This window comes from Ursus arctos, unplaced genomic scaffold, assembly GCF_023065955.2.
Source record: "Ursus arctos isolate Adak ecotype North America unplaced genomic scaffold, UrsArc2.0 scaffold_12, whole genome shotgun sequence".
Taxonomy (NCBI): Eukaryota; Metazoa; Chordata; class Mammalia; order Carnivora; family Ursidae; genus Ursus; species Ursus arctos.
Window position 1 is genome coordinate 48,550,699 of NW_026622786.1, and position 27,746 is coordinate 48,578,444.

At 35.6% G+C, this 27,746-nt stretch overlaps 1 protein-coding gene and 1 non-coding gene across 13 annotated transcripts in view; one reads left to right on the forward strand and one right to left on the reverse strand.

Annotated features, from left to right (window-relative positions):
• Window positions 1-27,746, reverse strand: part of SRSF11 (serine and arginine rich splicing factor 11) — a 45,228-nt gene that overhangs the window by 12,215 nt on the left and 5,267 nt on the right. For 6 of the 12 annotated variants that reach the window (XM_048220603.2, XM_026497827.4, XM_026497824.4 and 3 more), the window contains exons 2-8: window positions 18,388-18,609; window positions 11,747-11,880; window positions 7,888-7,997; window positions 5,842-5,934; window positions 5,072-5,121; window positions 3,566-3,693; window positions 1,464-1,545 (exon numbers count right to left, since the gene is read on the reverse strand). In XM_048220603.2, coding sequence (XP_048076560.1) covers window positions 1,464-1,545; window positions 3,566-3,693; window positions 5,072-5,121; window positions 5,842-5,934; window positions 7,888-7,997; window positions 11,747-11,880; window positions 18,388-18,587 — 797 coding nt within the window. In that variant the 5' untranslated portion in view covers window positions 18,588-18,609. Of the gene's footprint in view, window positions 1-1,463; window positions 1,546-3,565; window positions 3,694-5,071; window positions 5,122-5,841; window positions 5,935-7,887; window positions 7,998-8,291; window positions 9,613-9,643; window positions 9,706-11,746; window positions 11,881-18,387; window positions 18,613-18,821; window positions 18,882-27,746 lie in introns of those variants that run through there. The other 6 variants (XM_044383741.3, XM_057310568.1, XM_026497828.4 and 3 more) reach the window with 6 other exon arrangements.
• LOC113254857 (U6 spliceosomal RNA) lies at window positions 14,674-14,779 on the forward strand. The gene has a single exon (XR_003315980.1). It is a non-coding gene; the product is annotated as a U6 spliceosomal RNA (small nuclear RNA).

Below are 27,746 nucleotides of genomic sequence, written 5' to 3' on the forward strand. Positions count from 1 at the left end.
TTCCAATGTGATAATACTGAGGTGGCGCCTTTGGGAGGTTATTAGGTCATGAGAGTGCAGCTTTCGTGGGATTAATGACCTTATGAAAGACATCTAAACCCCTTACCCATTCCATGTGAGGATATAGTGAAAAGACTTATAAACAAGGGTCCTCACTAAATACCTAATCTGCCAAGACCGCAAGCTTGGACTTCCCAGCCTCCAGACCTGTGAGAAATTAATTTCTGTTGTTTGTAAGCCACTGAGCCTATGGTATTCTATTATAGCAGCCAAGCCGACTTATGAAATGACTTGACTAATGAAATGACTGAAGTGACCTGACAATGTCATGGGATCCATATGTCAAAATTATTTTCAAAAAAAAAAAAAAACCCAAGATATTATTTGCCCTTTCCACTGTGTTGATATTTGAACTAATAGTGCAAAAGCTATGATGGTGTCAGAGGATTGGCATCTTCTTAGCAAAGATCAAGGTAACAGGAACTGAACTGCCCTAGTAGTCACCTGTATTCTTCACTGGCATTTGCAGCAAAAGAAAAAAAAACAAAAAAATGCCATTTTCACTAAAGAGGTCTTTGATGAAGCAGTAAAGATTATTAATTTTATTAAATCTGGTTCTTTAAATGCTATTAACATAGTATTACTGAGTAGTAAATATTAACTCTAGTCCCTTAAAGCAATGTTCTGTGCAATGAATGCATAAATCACTTCTCATATTAATTAAAGTTCAGTGACTATCATTATCAAGGAACACAATTGTGTGATTGAGTTGCAAGCTTAACTAACTGCTTTTCCCATGAAATAACATTTTACTTGAAAAAACAAGTATGACAAACTGGGTGTTCAGACTACAGTACTGGCAGACATTTTCTTGAAAAAATGCACGAAGCCTATCATCTCAAGAAAAACAAACTTGTTGCCAACGGTAAGATCTGAGCTTTTAAGAGAAAATTAAATTTTAAAACACCTGAGTCCACCACTGTGAACATGACAGATTCCTAATACTTAAAGAGTTTCAGATAAGATGTGTGGTGATATTACCAAAAGAACAGCAAGTCGTCATTTACAAATATTCATTTATTAGATGGGTAAGCCGTAAGTTGCATTATGACCTTCCAACTTAAGTCTCAAGAGTCTAGTGAAAAGTTAGAATGAGAATTCAAGTCAAAAGTTTCAAGTCTAGTGTTCTTCCGTAGTACTAACTCAATTTAATGCTCCAGTCCCAGTGCCTTCCTTCCATCCCCGGATTTTGGAGTTTTAAAGTACCGATCGTCTATTTAGCCCATACCTTTTCTCCATGTATACACACATGAACTCACACACGCTGCTAATAGCAACAGTCACTGAAACACACTTTAACCAAGCGCTAAGTAGGTTAACAGACAGAAAATTAAGAAGGATATGAGATACAGATATTACCTTTGTCTAAGGTACAATTAACTACCAACAACAATCAATCTAACCTGTGCCTAGAAGATGAGGGAGTCCTCCTCCTCCTAGAACGTGATCTTGACCTTGAGTGCCTTCGTTTTTCTTCTTTCTTATCTAGATTTAAAAAAAAATGAATCTCAATTTAGAAATCATCAAATAACTCCCATTCAGGAGTTATTCTAAGAAATTCTTTATCATCTTAATTTTCATATTTTATATATCATCCTTAAATGTTATATGGTCCTTTTTTCTAGGCTTTCGGTAGATCCAAATTACACATCTAATTTTCAACTAGCCAAAGTTTCCATTGACTATTTCATTTGTACCAGACTTGGAAGGCTGTCCATAACAATCTATGAAAAGGATTATCCTTCATTCTTTATAGGTTTCTAAATGAGGAGTCCCTTTGTCCATTCCCAGGTTCTACTTTCCCAAATACAGCTATAATTCACCCAGATTAAAACTTTATTTTCATGTGTTATGTATTAATATCTCCCCAACCAGCACTTAACTGTAAGATAAATATATTTAACAGATTTATAACAAACAGAAATAGACACATTTTAAATTCTTGGTCTGTTAAAATGTTCCTTCTTTACCACTTAAGTCTATGCTCCTCTGCTAAATAAATTCCTGTATATTTATGTTAAAGTGGCTGATAAACAGGCTCAATATTTGGCCTTCAGTTCCAGAAAGTCATGACTCATTCACTGTTCTCACTATACTCTGCGACAGAACTGAGTTTTAGTAAGCTAGCTCTCATTCTTAATCTGTCTGAACCTCCTCTTCTTCCCAATTTTCAATTCTGTAAGTTAGGAGACAGATCTAGATGATTTGACTCCCATTTTCTACTTTTTAAATGATACGTAAGTTAATTCCTTTAACTTGGGATTTAGGGGGAAATAAAGCCGTTGCATTCTTCACGCGTGATCTACAATCAAAGAGAAAATGAGTTCTTCTTTCACATTTAGATCATTTCACTAACAGGATTCAATTTATTGCAAATATCAATATTAATAATAAATTAACAAAAATCTTGGGGGGAGGGGAATTCATAAATAAACCAGTTTTAGTATTTCCAGTTATTAGTTTTCAATGAAAACAAAAAGTTACAGCACGGTGTTCTAGCTTTGGAGTCACATACATCCAGCTGCGTATCTAAAGCTCCTACTGCTTGCCTTGGGGCCTTGGACTAATTAATTCTGTTGATTAAGTAACAGACATAAAGCACTTGGTATTAATTTATCCAACATTATACTTATAATCATTAATACTATACTAATACTAATACTATACATAACTAAAACCTTCCCATTTATTAAGAAATAGAAGTGAAAAATTAGTAAAAGATTATTTAATGGGGGGAAAAATAATCCAGGACCAAACACCCAATCTATACAGTCAAGACAATAGGATAACCATTCATTTCACCTCAAAAAGACCATCTGCAAAGACTAAGGTACTATTTTTTTTTAATTTTTTTTTATTTTTAAAGATTTTATTTATTCGACAGGATAGAGACAGCCAGCGAGAGAGGGAACACAAGCAGGGGGAGTGGGAGAGGAAGAAGCAGGCTCATAGCAGAGGAGCCTGATGTGGGGCTCGATCCCATAACGCTGGGATCACGCCCTGAGCCGAAGGCAGACGCTTAACCGCTGTGCCACCCAGGCGCCCCTAAGGTACTATTTTTAACTATTTCCTTTTCTTTAAACAGTGTTTTAACAGAAGCATCTTTAGTAGGTTCTCTAGGTCAAATAAAAGACTAAAATCAATTAGGCTATGCCAACATAGGCAAACATACATCCAGGCACTACTATTAAGGAATGCATCATTCTTTGCGGGATGGGGGTAGGGCGCCGTGTAGGATGTTTAGCTAACATCCTGATCCTCTACCTGCTGGAGATGCACGTGGTACCAGCACGACAATTAAGTATCTCCAGATATTTTCAAATTATGTCCAGGTGACATGTTCCCTCCCCTCACCCAGGATCACTCTCCTACATGATCTTTTATCAGAATTTGGAAAATTAAAAAACGATTATAGTATTACTCAACATATTCCCAAACTTATGCAATAATCATTTTCGTCCACAATCATATAGCTTAGGATTCAACACAACTGCCTATATTTTACCTGGTTCTATAGCAGCAGAAATTAGGGACTGTGCTTCTCGTACTCTCTTCATGGCTTCCTCTATTTCTTTACTAGAGGTATCTGATTTCAGACTTGGTGAAACAAGACCAGCAGCTACATGATTCAACCTGAAATAGAACCAAGAATTGAGATCTGAAGTATTTTAAGATGCACAACAGTATTACAAATAAATGTGTAAATGTTTCATATTATCATCATTTTAGTAAGATGCTACTTGAAAAAGGGGAGATTTCATGTTAATTTTTTACCATACAGTACAGTATCCTTTTCAATATTTACAATCTGCATTTTAAAGATTAAGAGATAACCTGGAATAAGAAAAATACCTATTTTATTTTGCCGAACATCCATTAACTTTCCATAAACACAAGTTGAGAAATGCTAGTACCTGGGAATATGCAGATGCTGAAGATTTCTGATTAATAGAACTTTCCTTCATACGACTTAAAAACTTTCTACAGCAGAATTTTGCTGGGGAAGAGTATTACTTGTAAGGTTGCAGATGGACAGAAAATGAGGCAGAGGCCAATGGCACACCAAAGTTACTCATGAAATTGCTGACTGGAAAGATGGACCTTTAAAGGTTTATACATGTGAAAAAAATTATAGACAACGAATATAAGATAGTTAATTATTTGTGGAGAAAGGGCAATGTAAACAAGAATGAGTACAGAGGGAATTTCAACTGTACTGGTGTTACACGCTGGGTAGTAGGTACAGGCTAAGATTTTATCAGCTAATTTTTAAGAAAAAAGGTACTAACTACTACAGTCAAATGATTCTGTTCTCCCTCCCCCCCATGTTCTCTCACTTGTTTATAGTGAATTTCACCAAGCAGGAAAAGCATTAAGTTCAAATTTAATATACCAAGAAATTATACTTTGTTATGTATCAACTAGAGAATGTAACAGTTACAGCACAAAGAGAACTTTTCAAAGCACCTAAAAAAAGATGTTGGTATTATGTGACATGTACTACTAGTCTTTTGCTCTGGGATAGTGTTTCCTTCACTTCTGTCTCCTTGACTGCTATTCATGCCCCAGGCTCAGCCTCTCTGATCTTAGTAAGTTCTCCCTGTAGTAAGTTCCCATAGCCCCTGTGTACTACTTCTTGTTGGATGCACATACTTTACTATATTTAAATAATGTCTCCCTTTCTGAAGTATAAATGCTATAAAGGTACAAGCTTATAGTAGGTACTCAGTATATATACATTTTCAAACGACTCAACTAAAGATAACATTTAGCTCTTTTCCTGTCATCCTGGCAGAAGATATTCACAACTGTTCAGAAAGACTCAACTTACAGTGAAACAAACCCTTTATAGATGGGCTTACCTCTGAATTTTTATCCTTGTTTCAAGAAAACAGAATTATGTATTGTATAACTTGAAATAACTTTCTTTTTAACTATCAAAGACTAACTTCTCCAGACATTCACATACTATATCCGTATCACCCAATGGAAACACAGAAAAAATCCTTACTTGGGATCAACAGTACTCATAAGCTTCAGCAACTGATCTGCAGCAAGAGACTGCAAAAACAAAAATATAACAACAGTGAGAATATATAAAATAAATCAACTGCTATTTTATTTTTTCACTATGTTGAATTGCCTTAGGACAACCTGGCCAGCTGACAAAAAGTAACATTATTTTAGGCACACTGATGACCAACAGAAATATAATGCCAGTGAAACACATCATATTAAGCTGAGCTGCTTTAGTAAGTTAAATATGATTATTATCAGCTGAAAAGTCTAGGTTTTATACAACAGTTACCTCCTGCTTACTTTGAGACTTCCTGAGGAGGTAACATTTCAAAGAAATGTGTAAAGCAAAACTCCCAAGTGCTTAGGCAGCATAATAAAATCTTTCCACAAAGCAAGGACTTCAGAAAAAAGTTTAGCCAAATAACAATAAGAGAAAACAAAAATGTCCAAATGGGTAACAAGAAAACAAATTTTGAACCCACGTTCCCATCCTTTCATGAGTTTACTCTGACTCCAAACATACTGATGTATTGGCTTCCTGTGAAACTACCCTGAACTCCATAAAACGAAATTCTTTAATGTTGGGGCTAATAATGCAGTGACCTTTTAAACTTCTCATTAACAAGTTTACATAAAAAGAACATTATTACTACACTATAGCAATCAGTTATCTCCCATTCTGGAAATGCAAACTTAACTGTTAATGGAACAAATTCTTTAATTATAAAAATGAGCTCAAAGTTAAAAGGTATTAAGTTATACCTGAGAGTTCAAGTTTGCTCCAGGAAGCCCAAGTGCAGCAAGGGCAGGATCTAGAGTAGGAGCTCCCAAAGCAGCCAATGGAACAGCGCCAATCTGTAAAATTTCAAATTTTATTTACTTAAAATTTAATTTCTATTCCTGATACGAGGGTGACATTATTTTTTCCTGTTTAAAGGACGATATAATAACTAATTTAAGTCCGAGCTACGTGGGCTCTGTTGCAACTACTCAGCTATATATGCCACTGCAGCTTGAAAACAGTCAAAGATAATAAACAAATGGGCATGGTTGTCAAGTCAAAATTAACAAAAACGGGGGTGTGAACTAAGGGCTATAGTTTGCCTACTACCCCTGCCATAGACAATGGCCTCATTTTTCACTTATTAGATTTATCCCTAAAACCAGAAATCAGAAAAACATTAAGATTTATATATTCGTGTGCCAACAATTGTTATTTGTTGCTTCTCAGCTCCAAATCCACTGTTCTTTGCGTCCTGTTTTGTGATAATGAAAGCAGCATCCTTATAAGCATGTCCCCCTTGACAGCTAGCATGATGCTAAGCCTTATCTGTAGGGGGAATCAGGAGGACACTGTGGAAGGAGTTTAACCTCTGCGGTTTCTTTGTTCACTTTCTGATTGTTACTGCAGTGGGATGCCCAGTGGCTTTCACCTCTTTGGTGAGTTTCAGAGCCATCCCTCTTGGGCAGCTTCTTACAAGTTCTGTGGGCACCCCAGAGAACTTCCATACTATCCATCCTTTTAGAAGGAGGTCTCAAACTTTGCCTCATCTAATGTGTTTCCCGTGTTCTTTCTTCCCCAGATCTAGAAGTACTAGTTGACAATTACTGTATATTCATTAGAGTCCCACTAAGTAATATCCAGTTACTAGTTAGTAATTCTTTATATTAAACTTTCCCTATTCAAATTACCATGTGGGTTTTTTTTTTTTTTTTTTTGGGTCTCCTGCCTGACATAACTATAATCAAGAGATGCAAACCATGCAAAGTCCTATTGGAGGCAGTCTGACCTTCTCTCTGAGAACTGTGCTAAAAGTTGTTCAAGCTTCTAGTAATATTTAGTAAATGAAAGATACCAAACTTTCCGTACTTTAACTGTATATGGAGTACAATTAAAACAGTGTCACTATGAAATATCTACCTTAGTTATTACACAATTTTATATATTGAAGGAATCAATCTATAAATTACCCAGATCCTTATTATGTAAGTAAAAAATGCGGACTTAAGAGATAAAGTCATACTCAAAAAGACGGGAATTCCTGATTTCATCCTTTTTTCTGACTTAACAGTTAACAGAACTATTCAGACAGGTGAAATGATAGAACAGAAAGAAATGCTGCTATAAATTCTAGTTAAGGCTTGCAGTTCGCTACTACCTGTGAAACCACTCAAGGACCAGTTACAATCTCTCTGAATAAGAATACATGAAATTTGAAGAGCTTTTTATTTCTAAAACAATATGCTTTTTACAGCATCCTATCAGGGTTAGAAACATTACCAAGCAAAAAATTTCTCCAACTTTTTTTCACCTTCCCCATGTTAAAAATCTCTATTAAGAATTCATCTTTATTTCAAGCCATGTACTTAACTGAAACCTCAAAAGCAAAAGATCAAAGGGCATCGAGAAAGAAAAAAACAATAAGCCTGAATTTCACCCTTATTCTCTTTCTGGGTCCAAACGAATATACTATTTTTAATGGCATGTTCAACAGAAGTCTTATGCCTCATGAGAATCCAGCCCTATATCCCCCCACCCACATGGTTCCTTATAGGTTATTCTGAGAATCAGTGGCAAACCAAATACAAAAGATTTATGATTTTCAGAATGTTCTTAAAATGCAACTTCCCAAGAGGTTTTCTTCAGTATTTATGATTACAAAACAGCCTTTCACAATCCTGTGAACACGTGGTATCACTGTGTGAACTCTAATCATTACAGCACTTAAAAAGCTCAAGTATGTTTAGGTTTATCCACAATTCTGTGCTTCTTTGTACCCTTTACGAATTCATTGGAACTAGGAGTACCTGGGTAAGAGGGTTAGGGGTAGGCAGGAGTCCACCACCAGGCAGAAGACCTGCCACTGCATTAGCTGGTGCCAACAGAGACAAAGCCTTAGTCTCATCAGGAATAACTCCTGCAGAGAAACATCCTTGCATTAGAACACACTTTTTTGCAAGACAGAAAACACACAAAAACACCCAGAAAAAGTCTCCCTGATACACCACCTGAGTTTGTTGAAAGTACTTATGTTCGCTAAAATATAAAGCTTGACTTCTATGATTATTTATCATTAATTTTATGTCAGAATGAAACTTCAATGTGTGAAAATTTGTTTCCTTTTTCTCTACAAATGGTTAAGTTTCTAGAGTAAAAAAAAAATAGCACAATACACACTACTTTTTTGTTAACACTGCCAAGATTTCATCACCTGTACTCGATTTTTAAGTCATGAACCAAACGTAAGCAAGCACAGTCGGTTCTCCAGGGGTGTGCTCTCAACTTTCAAAAGCTGTTTTATGAACAACGACTCGTGTCGGCTGCTTCACTATAAAGCACACAGAAAAATCAAGATACACAAGACAAAAAAAGTTTGATTTAGGGGTTAATAATATGGTACAGTTACTATGATTTTTACACCTACCATACAAATTTTGTAAAAATTAAGAGAAGAAAGTATGTAAAGGAAATATTCTGTTGGAATCAAGCGTAGGGCTTTTGCTGACTCATGAAAATGAATATGAATGTTTCTGAAGGTCTCTGAATACACACAGGATGTGTGTGTGAAAGTGAGTAAGAGAGAGAGAGAATAGGTAAAACAACATGGCACATTCCTTACCTGAATAGTAAAATGCTTTATGTTCCAACATGTGCCATGCTAACCATACCAAAAATGCTGCTACATAGTGTCAGTTCAAAAGCTAACTTAGCCAAACTCCTAAAGCCAAAAACAACATGTATGTCTGTTTTTAAAGCCTAATCTGTGTATTCAGATAAAATCTAAGGGCCCTAAAACAAATATTTATGTAGACAATTTAAATTCTATCCAACAGCAAAAGCCCTATACAGATGGATTAATCTGTTAATGTGCCCAAGCCCCCAAAATGAGAGTTCAATAATACAATTAAACTACATATTTGCAAATACCAGTAGTATTTCTGTAATACATATTAAGAAACTGCATCTCATCATAAAACATACAATATGTACAGGGCACTTAAGAGAAACTGGATAAGCTGCAGAAGAAAACTGTTGGGTGGTATTTTCAGCAGGGCCTGGTATATAGTTCAGGCTGAACCAGGGAAAAGAACTGTAAAACACAACAACAAAAAAGAAAAACCACTGTTAAATAAAGGTAATGGTTCCTTCCACCTATACTGAGAAGTGCCGATAATATAAACAAATGTATACTACACAGCACTGTTATCTTGCTTGTGTCAGAGCTGTCATCAATTTAGATACCAAGAGTTATGGAGGGGTGGGGGGAGAAGATCATTTAGATATAGGGCATTAATGCATCAATATTAACAAACCTACAAAGATTATGGGATAATTTTGCATGCAAAATTATGTTTCAAGAGGATAATATTAAGTATCAACATCTTACTCATATTAGTGCATTTGCAACATTTCTGGCAAACTAAAATCCTCTTGAATTTATTGTGAGACACCTGATAGAAGATCTGCATCCATTAAAAAAAAGTCATGCATCTGATCCTCTGATTTAAAAAAGACTATTTAAAAATAAAACTACAATTTAAAAATAGCAATGAGGCCCCTCACCAGTTAATTTTCATGCGTCAAGAGTATTTTTTTTACTGCTGCTTTGATAGAACCATGAAATACTGCATGAATGTGTAGAAATGAAAGAAAAAGAAACAGACAAAAGAAACAAACATTAACCAAGGAACCTAAATAACCCCCAAATCCATTACTATTAAGAGTTCCTTCCAAATCCAGCTATCTCAGTTTTACCAATTAAGACTATGCCTTACCGTAGACTTTGTGTCTATTGTTCTAAAACACTGACCAAGAGCCAACACCAAAGTGTAGAGCTAAAACTAGGGTGAATGGTGACAAAGGGATTGAGTACATCAGTTATTTAGCAGTGGTAACATTAATACAGCATACCATACCAATAATTAAATAAACCAAAAATAGATTCTGGAACTAAATATTTCTGTAATTCTATATACATTCCTAAACATTTCATTTACAAAACAGATCTAGAATGGTTACTATAGTCTAAAAATACTTATAAAAGCCAGTTATATGATATACTGTATTATGTTCAGGACTTGGGAACTAAGATACTTAGCCAATAAGAATTCTTTAAATTTAAAGCCTAACTAAAGTTTGGCACATTACTCACATGATCTGAACTTTGTTTCAAAAACTATATTTTACTTAGCCTAAATTTGAATTCTGTAAATTTTCTCTTGGTGATATATCTTATCCTACAACAGGCACACTGATATAAAAGAAATTGCTTAATCAAAACACACTAACTCAAACGTTTATCAGCATATATATTTTAAAACCTTAAAAATAGGGCTCACACACTTTAATATCCCAGAGATAAATGTACTATTATTATATAGCATGCCTTAATCCATCTATGAATGCAACTTAGTTTCTTTAGAAAACCACAAAGGCAATTTTTCTAAGTTTTAAGGACTAGACATTTCACAACTTTTACAAGGCATGGTGTAAATGTTCACACTGGTATTCAAAGATCTGAGATAGCATCTAAAGTTAACAATATCGAAATTCTGCTTCCACTGACCAGTTCATTAAGGGGAAAGTATTTAAATTCTGGTCAGCATATATGTTAATTAGCTTAAAATCCAGTAATTTTATATTTCAGTGATTTCTTTGATCAAAATTTATAGTTACCGAAAAGCAAATAAAGTAACAGTACATTGGGAACAAACTAATTATAAAATATGTTTCAGAAAATTTTACAAAGTGGAATTAATATAGTGCTGTCTTGTCACAGTGGCTTTTTTAGATCCCAAAACCCTGCTCATTATTTTTCTGTCAAATTACTTTAACAGCCTAAAATGTAAAAAGAGAGAAAATGTAGTTAACAAATGGTTACACCAGGAAAACACTTGGGGGACTTGAGTGCTTGCTGGCCTTTAGTTAATGTCTAGAATCCCCTGTAGCTGCAGAGGACCCACTGTTTTTCAGTCATCTGGAAGAGTTTTGCATTTGCCTTCTCCACTACAAAAATCACACACACAAATAACAGAGAGAAGAATTTATTATTTAGAGATATCTAGAAAATATAGCAAGAATGAACAAGAAAATCTGGCATAAAAACAAATCACCCAGTGCCCATCCGGCACCTAAGCTACAGGAAATCTTGAACTTTCATAAAAACCAAAATCATTGCAACCCTTGGTATACTGGAATTCAACGTGGGATATTTTTTTAAAGTTATCTGTGAGAGGAAGCACTACGTAAATATAACTAACCTAGTCATTTATTCAAAACAGAAATAACATCATGCATTTATTTGAAGGTTTCTATGTAAATGTTTATGGAGTGAACCATTCACCTTCAGGACTTTTTCATAGAACTCAACATTAAATTAACTAAGTGTATATATCTTAAAAAATTAAAATCAGGCATATGGTTTTAATGAACTTAAAATGCTTTAAAAGAAGGCAAAAAGTTAAATATCTTATAAAAACAGGTCTGATTTCTAATTTTTAGAATTAAAAAAAATCTGCAAGTAAAAATATGGACTGCAGTATAACAAGGGTTTCAAAATGTTAATAGCTTAAATGTCTAACATGCTACTAATGCTCACTCTAAAACTATACTGAGGTAGATGGTCATCATAGGATGCCCTCATAGGTAGTTAAACAAAGCACAAACCTTCTGCATATGGTACGACTATCAAAGCTCTGTCAACGAATACAGTGTTTGTCAGATGCTGTGCCACAACTGCTGAATCCGGATCATGGAACTTAACAAAGCAGACACGGGATGAGACTGGCAAAGGTGAATCACTGAAAAGTAAACAAATAACATAAAAAAAGAGAAAAAGAATATCAGCTAAAACATAAACGTATGACAAACCAACACTTGCATTCCAAAAGTAAGATAGGCAGATAAAAATATATACCACATGTGTTACTTTAGTTCACCACTTAAAAAGAAAATGACATTTCAAATAAGGTACTGCCCAATGAACTCACAAACTGCGTGTAGACAAAAACAATCACTGTTTATACACTTAACAGTGTATCAAGTTAAAAACAGTCTGAAACTATAATCTCAGAGTTTGAGCAGACCACAAAAAAGTGTCAACATTTTTTCCATACCAATACCAGCTATTCTTAATTACTAGTAAAAATAATTAGTTTTGGTTCAGAAAACTTTTCACTACTGGTAAGTAGTAAATTAATTCAGAGTAAAAAACAAGATTTCTACTTCAGGGACAAAAGAATATTGTGGGAAAGTACATCTATTTGACAATCAATGAGTTTTCTTGACCTGCCTACTAAGTGCGGTCCTCTTCCACCTACAGCACAACTCCTAGGCATTATAAATAATTGCCTTCAGAAAAACAAAAAACAAAAGAGGTGTACACACACGGAGATATACAGTATCCCATAGTATTAGTATACAAAAATTCCCTCAGCAAATTGCTTTCCTAGATAAAAAAGTGCCAAAATGCAACCTATGGCAGGGTAAGATAGATTAGGAAGTGAGCAGGATTTTTGTTTTTTTTAAAATACAGGGTGGTTCAAATTTCTGCCACAAAACTGTGTGAAAGAGAAAGATTAAATAAAAGTCAAAGGTTGCTCCCTTAACTCCAAACCAAGTGTCTGAAAACCAATGCCTTAACAGCAGTAGTAATCACATCATCCCTGGCTATATCAGAAGCACCAGTGGGGGTAAAAAAAAAAAAAAAAAAAAAACCACCCAGGTTCTCTACTCCACATCAACTAAACCAAAATCTTTAATGTACTGAATGCCTCCTCTTTATTTTAATTCTCTATGACCATTTTAATATGCACCCAGGGTAAAGAACAACTGCTTTATTATATAATAAAACAAGCCAACTGTATCTTTAGATTCAATAATGAAAAGGTAAATCCTATAATAAATTTGAATGGCTTTACAAAAGGGCTTACCACTAACTCTTCTAATAAATTAGATTTTCATGTATATATAAAAATGTAATCACATCAGTTTTGGTTACACTGGTATTTCAGAGGTATTTGTTGTTGCAAAGAAAATATTCCTCATAATTTGAGCACTAACATGAAGTTATTACATAGCCCAAGAACTCAAACCCATCGGAACTTTTAATGTTTCCTGCCCATATACTAAGCACAGATCCAAATCCAGGTTCAAAGTAAAGCTGACAATACTGTCTATCCAAATGGAATCTAAGCCATCTTGTTAAGGAAGCTTACCTCCAAAAGTTTTTGAAAGGATACAGTGTTTTTTAAATGTGGATATAGTGTTGTTTTAATGTGAAGCTCCACCGGTCTAAAATTTAACAATGTTGCACCCATACAGTGGAAAGAATGCCATTTCAGCAAGCTTAGAATGAAAGCTATAGCACTTTGTATCTCTTTCTTACATATCTACATTTTTACCACATAATTTAAAAAGCTCTTTAAAAATGATGCTATCTTTCATTTTTAACACCTAACATCATGGGAAGTAACAGACATTTAAATTTCTAAAAAAGTGACCTCTACCATTTCTTTAACACTACTGTTATCTGACTAAAGAAGAAAATGACTCTATAATATTAAGTTCTTAAAGAATATCAATGAACAGTTCTTTTTAAAATAAAATTAGGAAATACTGCCTACATGCTCAGTGTATTTCTATTAATTTGGCAATTAAAATGATTCATATTTTTTCTATCCATTCACCTCATAGCTATTACTTGCAGCTATTACTTGGTTATATCAAACCTGTAAGTGGTGGGGAGGTAAAAACATTAATAATTAAATACCATGAAAAACACAGTCACAGTTAGACAACTCAGAAGGTTAAATAATTCATTTCTCCCCACTTCAAACCCTTTTTTGAAACCATTACTATCTGGACCGATAGTCACATTCTTTTATGTTCTCAGAATTTACTAATAGAAGACACATGCAGTAAGATAGCATGTTAATTTCACTTTCAGACTGATGCCTGAAATTTTCATACCTTAGAATTTTGTGCAAGTACTACTTCTAAAAATTTGTTTTTATTCTTTACCTTTAAGAATTAATATAGATGAGGTAGGGCAGTTGATGAGAAGCAAGATAGGAAAGAGCGAGACCTATATGATGCTTTTGCCTTTAGGTAAAGAGTGGCAGTATTTTTCCACTTTTTTTTTTTTTTTAATTAAAGTGTCCTCTAAAGGATGTTTCCCAATCTTCTGGGATGCACATGGAAAATTCAGATTTCTGTTCTCCAACAAGCCCAGTGAATTTGAGAATCCCTTTTTAGGAGGGGCTTTGATTCCTAAGATCCACACTTGATATTTATGCCAACTAAAGTATGAGAACTTCTGTTTAGACCACTGGTAACACTCTTTCAACTCCCACCTTAATACTGTGTTAAACATTTCTGGGTGGAGAATTTTGAACTTATAAGCATAAACAAAGGCAATGTTCACCTGAAAACGTGACTCTGTTCACTTAATATGTCCTTTCCTTCAATGTGTTCTTATCCATTTATAAAGAAATACAGTAAAATTTTGCATGTAATAAAAAATCTTTGAAGATAACCTTACCAACTACAACTGTAGTTACTTATACTTATCATCATTAAATTATCTATTTTTCTTGCTCATTTCCAAAGCACATATGGTGAAACTGGAATGATACAGAGAAGATTAGCATGGCCCTGTGTAAGAATAACACTCAAATTTGTGACACATACCATAATTTTAGTTTTTTTTTTTAAAGATTTTATTTATTTATTTGACAGAAATAGAGACAGCCAGCGAGAGAGGGAACACAAGCAGGGGGAGTGGGAGAGGAAGAAGCAGGCTCATAGCAGAGGAGCCTGATGTGGGGCTCGATCCCATAACGCCGGGATCACGCCCTGAGCCGAAGGTAGACGCTTAACCGCTGTGCCACCCAGGCGCCCCTAATTTTAGTTTTTTTCTAATATAGTTTTTGTTAGAATGTCTACAAACTCTTCCTTAGAACTGTAATGTATTAGGTTGTTTTTTTTTCTGTGAAAGAAAATTATAATTTTATTTTTCAGTTGGAGGAGCAAAGGAGTTCAATGTCAGTTTGTGAGTGAATTAACTTTCAATGATTTGAAATATCAAATACATACAATAGAGTCTGCTATAGTCATGGGTTTATGTCTCCTTGCCTATGCAAGTCTTCTGGTTACTATAAAAAATAATCTATCTTTGGTTACCAAAATAATCACCTAAATAAGTTATTTAAGTAACTGATGTGAACCTTCATTTTATGCATAACTTTGACATATGCTTCACTGGGATCATTACCCAATAAACACTCCATTTATATTCTCCATTCTGAAATACACTAAAACCAAACATTTAAAGAATACTTACTACTGTAAAAGAATGATTCCACTCGTAAGTTCCTTGTAAACCAAGGAAATCCTTCACCAAGTAGTAAAGGAGAATCACAACACTGGGGTTGAAATACTAATTCTGACACTGATAGAGTGATTTGGAAGTGCAAAACAACCTATGTGAATTTTAGTTCACCTGTTCATAAAATAGGTTTAAGATAAAAAAGGAAAGCATCTAGCATATACCAGACAATCAATGCTGAATTTCCAAAATCCATTTCAGGAACAACTAGAATTAAAGTTAATAATTTTCCTTTAAAAGAAAGGGAGTAAGTGAGGGGAACACCGACAGAGGCTTTCAAATAGCTCTAAGGGCTGTCATACTGGAGAGGATTAGAACATTATTTCTTGAGAAACAGTGTTATCACTGGGTGAAATTATAGGCCAGCGATTTTTGGCTTAAAAAAACCGAGAAAGAGAGGGATTCAATAATGAAACAAAGGGAGAATCCTTCTTGAGGTTGACACTGAAATGTCTGGCATAATTCCAGATCCCAGGATCACCACTGTACCACCCCAACCCCCCAGAGGCATTAATAACTGAAAGTAGCATTTCAGTAAGTGTGTGTTAAGGCTCTGTAGGTGATGTCACTGACCCACGGGGCCACATATTCTAAGAGAGAGAGGAAGCTAAACTTAACCTTTCAGTTGATTAGTGCTTTAGAGAAAAACAAAGCAGTTAAATTAAACAGGGAAAGGAGCAGGGGTGTTTTATTTTCACATAGGGTGATCAGGAAGGTTTCTTTGATTAGGTGACATCTGAGTAGCAAAAGGAAGTAAGCATGTCATAGGCATGTATCTAGGTGAAAAGAGTTCTAAGTGTAAATACGAATGCCTTTGGGGGAAAAAATACAAACACCCCATAAAAAAAATCAAGCGGCAAACATGTTTACGACAGTTAGAATTTTATATATTCTGAACCATTCACTCTTATTCTAGAAGTAAAAATGTCAGTTTCTGGAATGATGAACATTTTTTGGAGCACTCGTTAGGACTTCATAGCACATTACCCCCTGCAAGCTGCTCCTGAAAACAGTAGTAAGCTTAAAGAAATTGTCCACAGTAGTTCCAAATTATGCAGGTTGGATTAGCAATTGAAACTTACATTAAAAAAAAATAAACATTAAATGAACAAAAGTAGGACTCTACATCCATCCTATTCAAATCTAGAAGACCACGAAGGTAGTATTAGCATCTACTGAATTGTAACCTTATACAGTTTCAGATCTGTATGTGGGAACACTTATGAAGGAGTCAAAGCACAAAGATGTGTCAATTTTTATCTCTTCTTCCCAATACCAGGAAAGGAGTCCTCTTAAAGCACAGCACCCCAGACCATGTTATCTGATGCATATCAGTTATCCTGGTGATGACTGAACTACTCCTTTGACAACAAAGCAAAAAAGGCAGACTCTGGTGGATCATGACTCTAAGATATGGATCATTCATTAGGTAAAAGTGGAACCAGTGAACAGCCTATACCTCTGTCACCTTTTCATAAATGCACCATAAAAAGAGCATCTTTAAAGTCAGCAACTATAACAAAATTCTTAATAACATGCTGGGCTGGAAAGAATTATTTCATAAATCCAGTATGTCAGGCACTTTGAGTAATCACATGATTATAATAATCACATGTGTCACTCTCATTTTCTGCCTTTTTGCTGCTTAATTTCACAAACAACTTAATATAGGGCACGTTGTCGGAAAATGGAGTGACAGCAAATATTTTTGTATGTTCATATTATGAAAGCTATGTCCTTCATTATTAAAAGCAGTCAAGTTTCCATTCAAAATAACAAAAATGTGTTTCCAAAATTCTACTTTGTGAAAATCAGTTACTCTGAAACCTTTCTCTGCATGTATATTCCCCTGAAAATTAAAGACAACACACCCATTTGAAAACATTAAGAACCATCTAAAGCATTTTAGTAGAAAGTGATGAAATACGGGAAATACTTAAAACTGCAGTATGATCAACTTCTATTATTTTAGAGTATAAATGTATTTAGATTAGTGATTTATTACAGCCACCACAACAGTGCATTCCATGAAAATTCCAATTTCCTATTTAGTACTTAAGTGACATCATAAAACTCTCAATGTACAGTGGGTACTCAGTGTTTACTTGTAGTAACACTTGAATTTTCACTCTTCACAAAGAGCACACCACTGTTATTTCAGATGTCTGTTCTAATATTTATCACATCTTGCTTCAAAGCTTTATTTTTTCTTTGTAATTAATCCACTCATTTAATACTGTTTCAGTAAGAATGTGAGATAACAGAATAAAAAAAGCCATACACTCTAAAAAATTTAACATTCTATAAAATTCCTTCCCAAGAACAGCTGTGAAAATATAAATGTGTACGTTAAACGAAAGAAAACCTTATGTTTCAGCTACAACGCATTTTTGTAATTATAAAAATTAAGTATTCAGGCTTACTGAATTAATCATCTGTCAGAGTACTAACTTTGAATTATATTCACTGGGCCAGAATCAGTTAACGGCAATACTTAAAATTAAGTGAACTGACAACAAACTTCGTTATCAAATTAACGTTAAGAATTAATAATTGTTTTCAAAGAATTCAAACAGCTGATTTTTTAAAAAAGTGACTACACTATATACAAAACACATAAAGTGCAGTTTGCCTTGCTCTAAGCGCTCAAAAAAAAAAAAAGACCACGTTGTCACAATTTAAGAAAAAACCACCAAATCCCGAGATTTTAAAAGCCTGTGTCTATTTAATACCCAAAACACTGGCCCTGCTTCTTCGCATTAGGCCTAGCAAGTAGTTTTTTTCATAAGTAAATGCAACAGCCAGCCTCAACTAAAGCAACCTGGTCCAGGGAAGCGTCGACAAGGGCCTAGGAAATGGTGTAGGTTAGGCCCCGAATGGGGAGGAGTTAGTAAAAACGGTGATGGTGGACGATACTCACTCTGGCGGGAAGAGGCGCAGTTCGTCGATCTTGCCTAGGAAACCGAAGAGGGTCCGCATCTGCTCAGAGCTAGCGCTCGGGGAGACATTAGTCACCTGGATTACCTCGGTGCCGCCGCCTCCGCCACCGCCGCCGCCGCCACCGGGCCCGCCGCTGGGGCCCGGGCCCGCAGTACTGGGGACGACGGTAGTGTTGCTCATGGCGCTGCTCGCGTTCTCGCTCCTGCTTTAACACATCAAACACACAACAAACAGTGAGAGGGAGGGGGAAGAGGAACCGATTCGCTGGAGAGTAGACAGGAGGGTGTCCGATGCTACAGCCGCTGCTGCCGCCGCCGCCGTTCCTCCACCCCGCCGCTTGTCGGGAAAGGGGTGGCGGGGGGAGATGAGAACGCGCGAGTTCGAGACCACGAGAAAACAAACGGCCGCCCCCACCTCGCTTCCAACCACCTCACTCGCGGGCCCGAGCTCCCCACAATGCCTTGCGGAGCACGGGCGCGTCACCGTCGGCTCCGCCCCGCGCAGGCCCAGCCAGCCTTGCCTGCAGCCGGAGAAACGCGAGAGGCACCGAGGTCTAATGGCAGTCGTCACCCCTTTTCGCATCAGCCCTTTTCGCCACCCCCCCCTTTTTTGAAGAAAGAAATGGAAGGCATTAACTTTTTAAAAAACAAGCATTCACTCCTCTGCAAAAAAAACTGCACACTTTAGCAACTATTCTTATTAGAAATGCCCCCAATATGTATTTCTTCACACAATATCATCTACAGATCTTTCCAGTTATTAAGGAAATTTCCACCCTAGCAACCAAAATTTTCCTCCCCATCACTATAAAATTTTATGAATCTTTACACACAATTGGTAACATTAAGTTTTTTTTTTTTTTTAAAGATTTTATTTATTTGACAGAAAAGTACAAGCAGGGGGAGCAGCAGGCAGAGGGAAAAGCAGGCTCCCTGCTGTGGGGCTTGATCCCAGGACCCTGAGATCATTTCCTGAGCTGAAGGCAGACCCTTAACGGACTGAGCCACCCAGGTACCCCGGTAACATTAATTTTTTAACCAATCTGCTTTGTCACTAAAACCTTGAAAAAAGATTTATTTTAGTGTTATACTTACTAGTGCTTAATAAGCAAATTTTATTTCACAAGTTGACTTTTCAAAAGCACGCTTTACACTACCTAAATATATTCAAGTATATGATCTGAAATTCCTACAGAAAAACTTGATTTACATGCATATTCTTGCTTAAAATAATTTTGAAGCTTTGACTATAAAGACTCTTAATTTTTCAACCTCATTTGAACTACTCTCCCATTTTCGTCCAATGTTATCCAAAGACCTGCAGTTTTCCAAACATGACAAAATCTTTAATTTCACTGTGTCCTTATACAAATTACTAATGACCTCCCTCATTTTATCTAACTACCATCCTCTGTTTGGGGCCTGCCCTCACTGCCACAACTTCTGCAAACAGAGTTAGGGCTTCCTCTTTCTTCTCTACTCAACAGCAGAAAATACACATACTCTACTTGTTATGTTGACACATATCCCCTCCCAAAGTGGTTGAGTTTTCTGGGTCAGTTTAAGACCTAGTGCAGGGGCGCCTGGGTGGCACAGCGGTTAAGGGCCTGCCTTCGGCTCAGGGCGTGATCCCGGCGTTATGGGATCGAGCCCCACATCAGGCTCCTCCGCTATGAGCCTGCTTCTTCCTCTCCCACTCCCCCTGCTTGTTCCCTCTCTCGCTGGCTGTCTCTATCTCTGTCAAATAAATAAATAAAATCTTAAAAAAAAAAAAAAAGACCTAGTGCAATGTCTGTCACATAGTAAATGTCCAATAAATGTGAAACACATGAATAAATATGCCTTAATGACAGAGCTATTTATTATAAGACAGTTGTTAAATATTTTACATGCCCCTGAATATTTTTGGAAGCTAAAACCTGAGGCCTTACAGAATATTTTCGTTGGTAAATACATCTATGGAATAATGAAGTCAACAGTGTGATTTGTGAGAGATTAGAACACAAAGTTATTGAGACCCGGATGCAGAGGCAATTAGCTAGGTTTACTTACCAGCTAAGTCACTTCCGCTAGTTTTTATAAAAACAAGCGATAGGTTGGTTGAATGTAAGCCTCAAGGAAACTACAAATTACAACAAATGGCATGTAACTCATTAACGTTTATCTGTGAATATAAAAAATGTCAGATAATTTATCTTCTCATTTTGAATCAAACACATGTAACTGCCAATTACAGATTCTTAATTTGATAAAGTTAATTTGTATCAGGACCCACAAAATGGGAGGCTGCCCTAATGGCCTGGCCCATGTCACAAATCTAAGTCAGTCTGCACTTAAGGGAAACACCTATCAAGAAACCTAACGTAACATTCATCGCAATCCTCTAACTCAGCTTTAGTTAACTTATCTTACCTAGAGAACAGGACCTGCTAACTTTATTTTTTTTTTAAGATTATTTATTTATTTATTTGATAGAGAGAGAGCAAGAGTGAGGGCACAAGGGGGGGCAGTGGGAGAGAGAGAAGCAGACTCCCCGCTGGGCAGGGAGCCCCATGCGGGGCTGATCCTAGGACTCTGGGATCATGACCTGAGCTGAAGGCAGATATATAACCCACTGAGTCACTCAAAAGCCCTAGACCTGCTAGCTTTATAAAGAAATCCCTCAATCTCCTGGCCAACATGCCCTATTTCTGTGTTGCCTCTCCTAATGTTCTCTGAAACATGCTCTTGCCTGAAATCTTTCGGGACGACTGTTCAAATGCTTGTGAGGCACTGTAATCCCCCAATCCAAGGATTGTCTTCCCTGTAATAAAGGACATCAAACTCATTACTAAATTGTTTTTTGTTTTGTCGTTTGACAAGTTCCACATCTACTAGAAGTGCCTACCATGTGCCAAGGATGCTACAATGTTCTATAATAAAAGGACAACACAAAGGCAGGGTTCATTCCTGCCTTTTTTTTTTTTTTTAACATTAGCATCTTTTTATTCTTTATTGGTGGATACAAAGAAATCTTTTATGTTATTCTACATATATTTGACATATTTCATAGTTAAAATTACATGTTCAAACCAAGAAACAGTTTTGTGATAAGATAAAATCTTTTAAATCATTAGAAACCAGTTTATGTATAACTTACTGAATATGCCAATAGATGGTGCCTCCAAATGCAGAAATAATGGTGGCAAAAAAGAGTCTTATTCTAATAAGGAGAATTTTTGAATATTTTATTTTCAAGTCATCAGGCAGGTGGAAAAAATACTAGACTTAGAGCCAGGAGAGTGGCTTAGAATATTAACCTGTCATTTATTAAGTGTGATTTGAAGAAATTTCACTTCACTTCTAAGAACCTACTTCAGTCAGGAACTGAATCATAATTTTGAAAATCTTTCTAGGTCTAACAGATAGATTAAATAATTAACGATCTTGACTTATTATTGTCCATTGCCCATAGAAATAACTAAAGACAAATAAATATTTCAAAGCAAATAACAAATATATCCAATCTACAGTAGTTTTAAATCACTTCAGACTGTTTAGACTCCTGATTAAACTAACTATAAGATAACCATAAGAAATACAGATCTGGAGATGGGTATCATACTTGTCTTATTGACTTTAACCTCAGTGTCACAAGAGGTTGTTAAAAAACTTACAAATTCCTTCAAATATTATGCACCTGTTATGTTCCAGGATTTTCCTAGACACTAGGAATAAAGCAGAAAAAAGATAGGCAATGTCTCTGATCTCCTATAACTTCAGTATGGCAAACTTTCAAACACACACACAAATATGTACAGGAGTAACATTCTGTCATGAAAATAAACCAGGATAAAAGATAAGAGAAAATGTGTTATTGAGCTGAGACTTTAGTAAAAGGAAGAAGCAAGTCATTTGAATTTCTGGGGGAGAGATCCAAACAGAGGAAATAGCAAATTAAAAAGGTCTAGAGGGTAAGAATAAGTTGGAAACTTTCAAGAAAAGTTGGAAGACCACTTTATTGAATGAATGCTTTCCAGTTTATATTTCAGAGAGAGACTTACAAGGAGATCCTGCCAGTATCATGTGGAAAGTGAAGTGAAAGAAATATGCAAAGGGAAGCGTCATAGCTTATCTTTGGAAGTGGACTGGGAAGGCTTCCAGCTATATTTGAATGATAAATATTACTAGTCTTACTAAGGGTTAATGTTATTTCTAATCCAAAGCAAAAAGTAACCTGTCATTTTGGCCTATATATGCATATTATAGTGCATCATTTCTGAAAAGCTTTTGTAATATAGAAAATGACTTATAGGCTCCCCATAATAGAGTCCTATTGCTTATAGGTGGATTGCCACTACCACACTGCTGAGATACTGGCAGGGATATATTGATATTCTGTTAAAGAATATTAGAAAGTAATACTTAACACAAATCTTCAGAAACAAAACCAACCTTCTTAGTCATAATGAACAAGGTTTAGTACTTTCCAATCTCAAGCTTCTAAAAGATCTCATGTTTAAAAAAATGAAACCAGAACCCTATCTTATACCTTATATCTCACAAAACTTAACTCAAAATAGATTAAAAACTTCAATGGATTAAAAACCTGACACTGTAAAACTTCTAGGAAAAAAAAAAAAAACCAGGAAAAAAGCTCCTTGACACGGGGCTTGGCAATAATTTTTTGCATATGGCACCAAAAGCACAAACAAGAAAATAAAAAATAAATGGGATTACATCAAACTAAAAAGCTTCCGCATAGCAAAGGAAAATAGCAACAAGATGAAAGAACAGACTGGGCAAAAAATATTTGCAAACCCATATATCTGATAAGGAATTAATATTCAAAATATACTCATACAACTCAAGAGCAAAAAAAAAAATAATCTAGTTAAAAATGTGCAAAGGACCTAAACAATTTGTCCAACAGGTACATGAAATGATGCTCAGCATCACTAATGATTAGGGAAATTAAATTAAAACTATGATAAGATATCACCTCACACCTGTCAGAATGACTAGCAACACAAAGAGAAGAGATAAATGTTGGGGAGGATGTGGAGAAAAGGAAACCCTTGAACACTCTTGATAGTACTGTAAATTGGTACAGCTAGTAAGGAAAACAGTATAGAGTTTCCTCAAAATTTAAAAATAGAACCCCCATATAATCCAATAATCTTCTGAAAATATATCTCAAGGAAACAAAAACACTATCTCAAAGATATATATGCACCCATGTTCATTGCAGCAGCATTTATAATATCCAAGACATGGAAAAAACCTAAGTACCCACTGACAAATGAATGGATAAAGAAGTTGTGGTATGTATATTTCCAACCCACTTCCATATTTATAATACACAGTATATTATAATTCGGTCATAAAAAACAAGGAAATCCTTCCATTTCTGACAACATGGGTGGGCCCTGAGGGCATTATGGTCACTGAAATAAGTCAGACGAGAAAGACTAATATTATAGGATCTCACTTACATGTGAAATTAAAAAAACAAAAACAAACAACCCCCAAACTCATACAAAAGGAGATCAGATCTGTGGTTACTAGAGGCAGGGATGGGGGGAGGGAGGGGATTGGAGGAAGGTGATAAGGTGGTCAAAAGGCACAAACTTCCAGTTACAAGATAAATGTACTAAAGATGCAATGCACAACACGATGACTGTGTAACACAGCTGTACGATATATATGAAAGTTAAGAGAGTAAATCCTTAGAGTTTTTATCACAAGGAAAAATATACTTTTTCCTTTTATCTATATGAGATGATGGATATTAACTAAACTCATTTGATAATTCACAATAAACGTAGGTCAAATCATTATGCTGTACACATAAACTTAGACAGGGCTGTATGCCATTTATATCCAAATAAGACTGAGAAAAAAAGAATACTTGTAATAAAGATATTTCCAATGCAAAAGAAAAAAATCTCATATATTTAGTCGGAAATTCTTCAATTAAAAGATAGAATAGGTACAGATATGTATAATCACTCTACCCACTGGATACCACGTTCCCCATTGGATAAATCAAGTCACCTCTGTTATTGTCAGCCACCTTCGTGCACACTTATAGAAGAAATGAGTTCCCCTAATTGACACAATTTTGCAAATCTGCAAAGCAATAGGACTTCAATCAAATTAGTTGTTAAGCAGCAATTCCTCTCTTGCAAATACACTTTTTTGAGGAGAGGGAAGGCAATGTATTATTAATCTTTGTGTTTCCTGATCACTGACAATATACTAGTACAAAGACAGTATTTGACAAAACTTACTATCATCAATGTGCTAAAAACTTCACAAATGCCTCACTCAAGTAATATACTCAGCAAAGGTTTGCTGAATGACGACAGGAATGCATTTATCAGATTTATAAGGAAATCTGGTTGAGATAAACTTTCCGAGTATTTGGCTATACATTTTTTCCTCTATGGCTATAGAAAGCAGTAAGACTAGGAAATAAACTGCAGCTTATAAATCCTCAACTTTAGGGGCACCTGGGTGGCTCAGTAGGTTAAACATCTGCCTTCAGCTCAGGTCATGATCCCAGCGTTCTGGGATCAACCCTGCATGGGGCTTCCTGCTCAGCAGGGACTCCGCTTCTCCCTCTCCCTGCCGCTCTGCCTACTTGTGATCCCTCCCTCTCTCTCTCTCTGTCAAATAAATAATTAAGATCTTCAAAACAAAACAAAACAAAAACAAATCCTCAACTTTAAAAAAACTTAGCTGCAGATCTATACTAATTTGAATTTCTAATTCTACAAATTAGATAATTGTATTTCCATTCTATTTCTAATTCTATAAATTAGACACTTCCATAAGTATTAATAATATCTATTTTAATATTAAATTGTAAAGCTCACGCTCCTTTTTTTTCCTCTATCTAAATGAAGGGAAGAGGCTAAAGGATCAGTTGGCATTAGGGGGCTGACAGACAGATAGACACACACTAGGCCAGAAAAAAAAGTCTCCTTAAATTTATTTCCAAATACTAGTTTTGTATTGTCTAATTTATATTGTCTACCAATAGCAGGATAATCTATATTTTTAAATTGACAGCACAGGCTCTGTGAACACCTTGAAAATTAACATAGAGGAAAAAAGTGGTAGTCTGAACATTAAAATACTGTTTCCTATATACATATGCACAGTATTCTGAGCTATAACGCATATGCGTTACTTGGAAAATCACAATTTGTACAAATTTGTTTGGCTTTTTGGATTGAATGGGGTCAAAATAAATATTTGGATGGAGAAGCTCCAGATACTAACTACTCAATACTCAATACTCAAAAGGCCATTTGAGGAACTGTTCACAATCTTTACAAAAAAAAAAAAAAAAAAAAATCCAGTAGAGTTATACGTATCTTTAAGTAAACAATTTCAAGCATTTTAACATTAAATAGTTTTCCCTAATCAAGGAATTAGACATTTGTGCCATTTGAGCCTTTTTCCCCCTATGGTATAAAATTAATTTTCTCTTCATGAAGGAAAATTATTTCTAAAGTCTCATAAAACTGCTAAAAAAGAAAGTGTACTCAACTTAGTAATGAGAGGATCTACACTAACTGAATGCTTTTAAAATGACTTTTAATCCTCACAATATTTAAAAGGTGCTGCAGTGATTATAAATGGAGGCCTAGAATAAAACTGAAGGGGCTCTACCACCAATTAAAATAATTGTGACCTTTGGTTCATTACTTTGTGCTTTGAATTCCTCTACTGAAAAATGAGAATGATAGTAATGTTCACCTCACTAGGTTGTTATGAGGATGAAAATACTAAAACAAATGCTTCGAAAAGGTAAATATTAGCTTCGACTATTATTCTTATTGTACAAATTAAAAGTTTTTCATTTTGAAAAATGAATGGTTACCTCAACTGGGTTCCATTTTACACCATCACTCTATTTTAGGGTGGTACTGGACATCATTCACATGAAAGACGAATAATATACTAATATACACAGTGAGAAGAGTTTCTTAAGATCTCACATTTTAACATAGGCTTTGTGGCATATTTTAAAAATTATAAAGTAATAAATGCAAAATGTTAAATATTCAAACTCTAAGTGCAAAAAAAGTGCAAGTCCCCCATTCTACTCCTCTGTACATGTTCTCAACCACTATAATAGGTGCTGCCTATAATTAGCCATGTGAGCCCCAATTCCCTTTAGTGAAAAATGAGGACAAAGGTGTGAGTTTTTAAGATCAGAAACATTATGAAGTACCTAGCACAGCGTCCAGCACATAGGCACTTAAAAAACTGTACATACCATTACAGGAAAGTCTGTGTTCAACTTCCTTATCTTTTCAATGTCTTACCTTAGAGCATTATTGTCAAACATGAAAATACTTTGTAAACTGTTAAGTGGTAGTCAACATGCAAAACACACTTATTAGACGCCCTTTCCTCAAGAGGCTGCTGCAACTGAAACCTGACACCAACAGATTTCAAATTTTCATATTCATTTTGATCCTAAAGCAGGACTTTACCAACAGCATGCACAGATAGATGACAGCTATACAAAATATTCCTTTTTATTTTTTTAAACATTTTATTTATTCATTTGAGAAAGAGAGCACAAGCAGGGGGGAGGGGAAGAAGAACAAGGAGTAGAGGACTCTCTGCTGAGCAGGGAGCCCGATGTGGGGCTTGATCCGAGGACCTAGAGATCACAACCCCAGCCAAAGGCTGATACTTAATCATCTGAGCCACCCAGGTGCCCCCAAACATCCTTTTTTTTGATAAAATGCAAATGTTTTAGGGCTCCTGGACGGCTCAGTCAGTTAGGTGTCCGACTCTTGATTTCGGCTCAGGTCATGATCTCGGGGTAGTGAGATGGAGCCCGTGTCAGGCTCTGCACTGGGAGTGGAGCCTGCTTAAGATGCTCTTTCTCCCTCTACCCACTTCCCCACTTCTTTCTCTCTCTCTCTCAAATAAACAAACGAAACAAAAAAATCTCCCCCAAAACAACAAAAAAGACACAAATGTTCCAAGGAAAAATCTTTCTAGGAAGGCTTCAATTACTTTTCTACATTTTTAGAGCAAGATTATTATTCTTTTTTTCAAAAGACATAATTGCACATATGCTTGATTAATCTTAAAAGTACTGTGACATGGGTCAGAGCAATAGACCATCAAATGAATGACCAAAGCACAGGGAAAAAAAAAAAAAGGAAAGTATTACTAAGAACACTTGACAATCTGAATTCCTGACAAACAATAAAGCTTAAAACCATAATGCTTTTTTCCAAATGCCATCCCAGTCACTTGAAGCTATGAACTACGAGCTAGAATTAGCTCACATTGAAGTCTAAAACACTTGGAGATGTTGATCAAG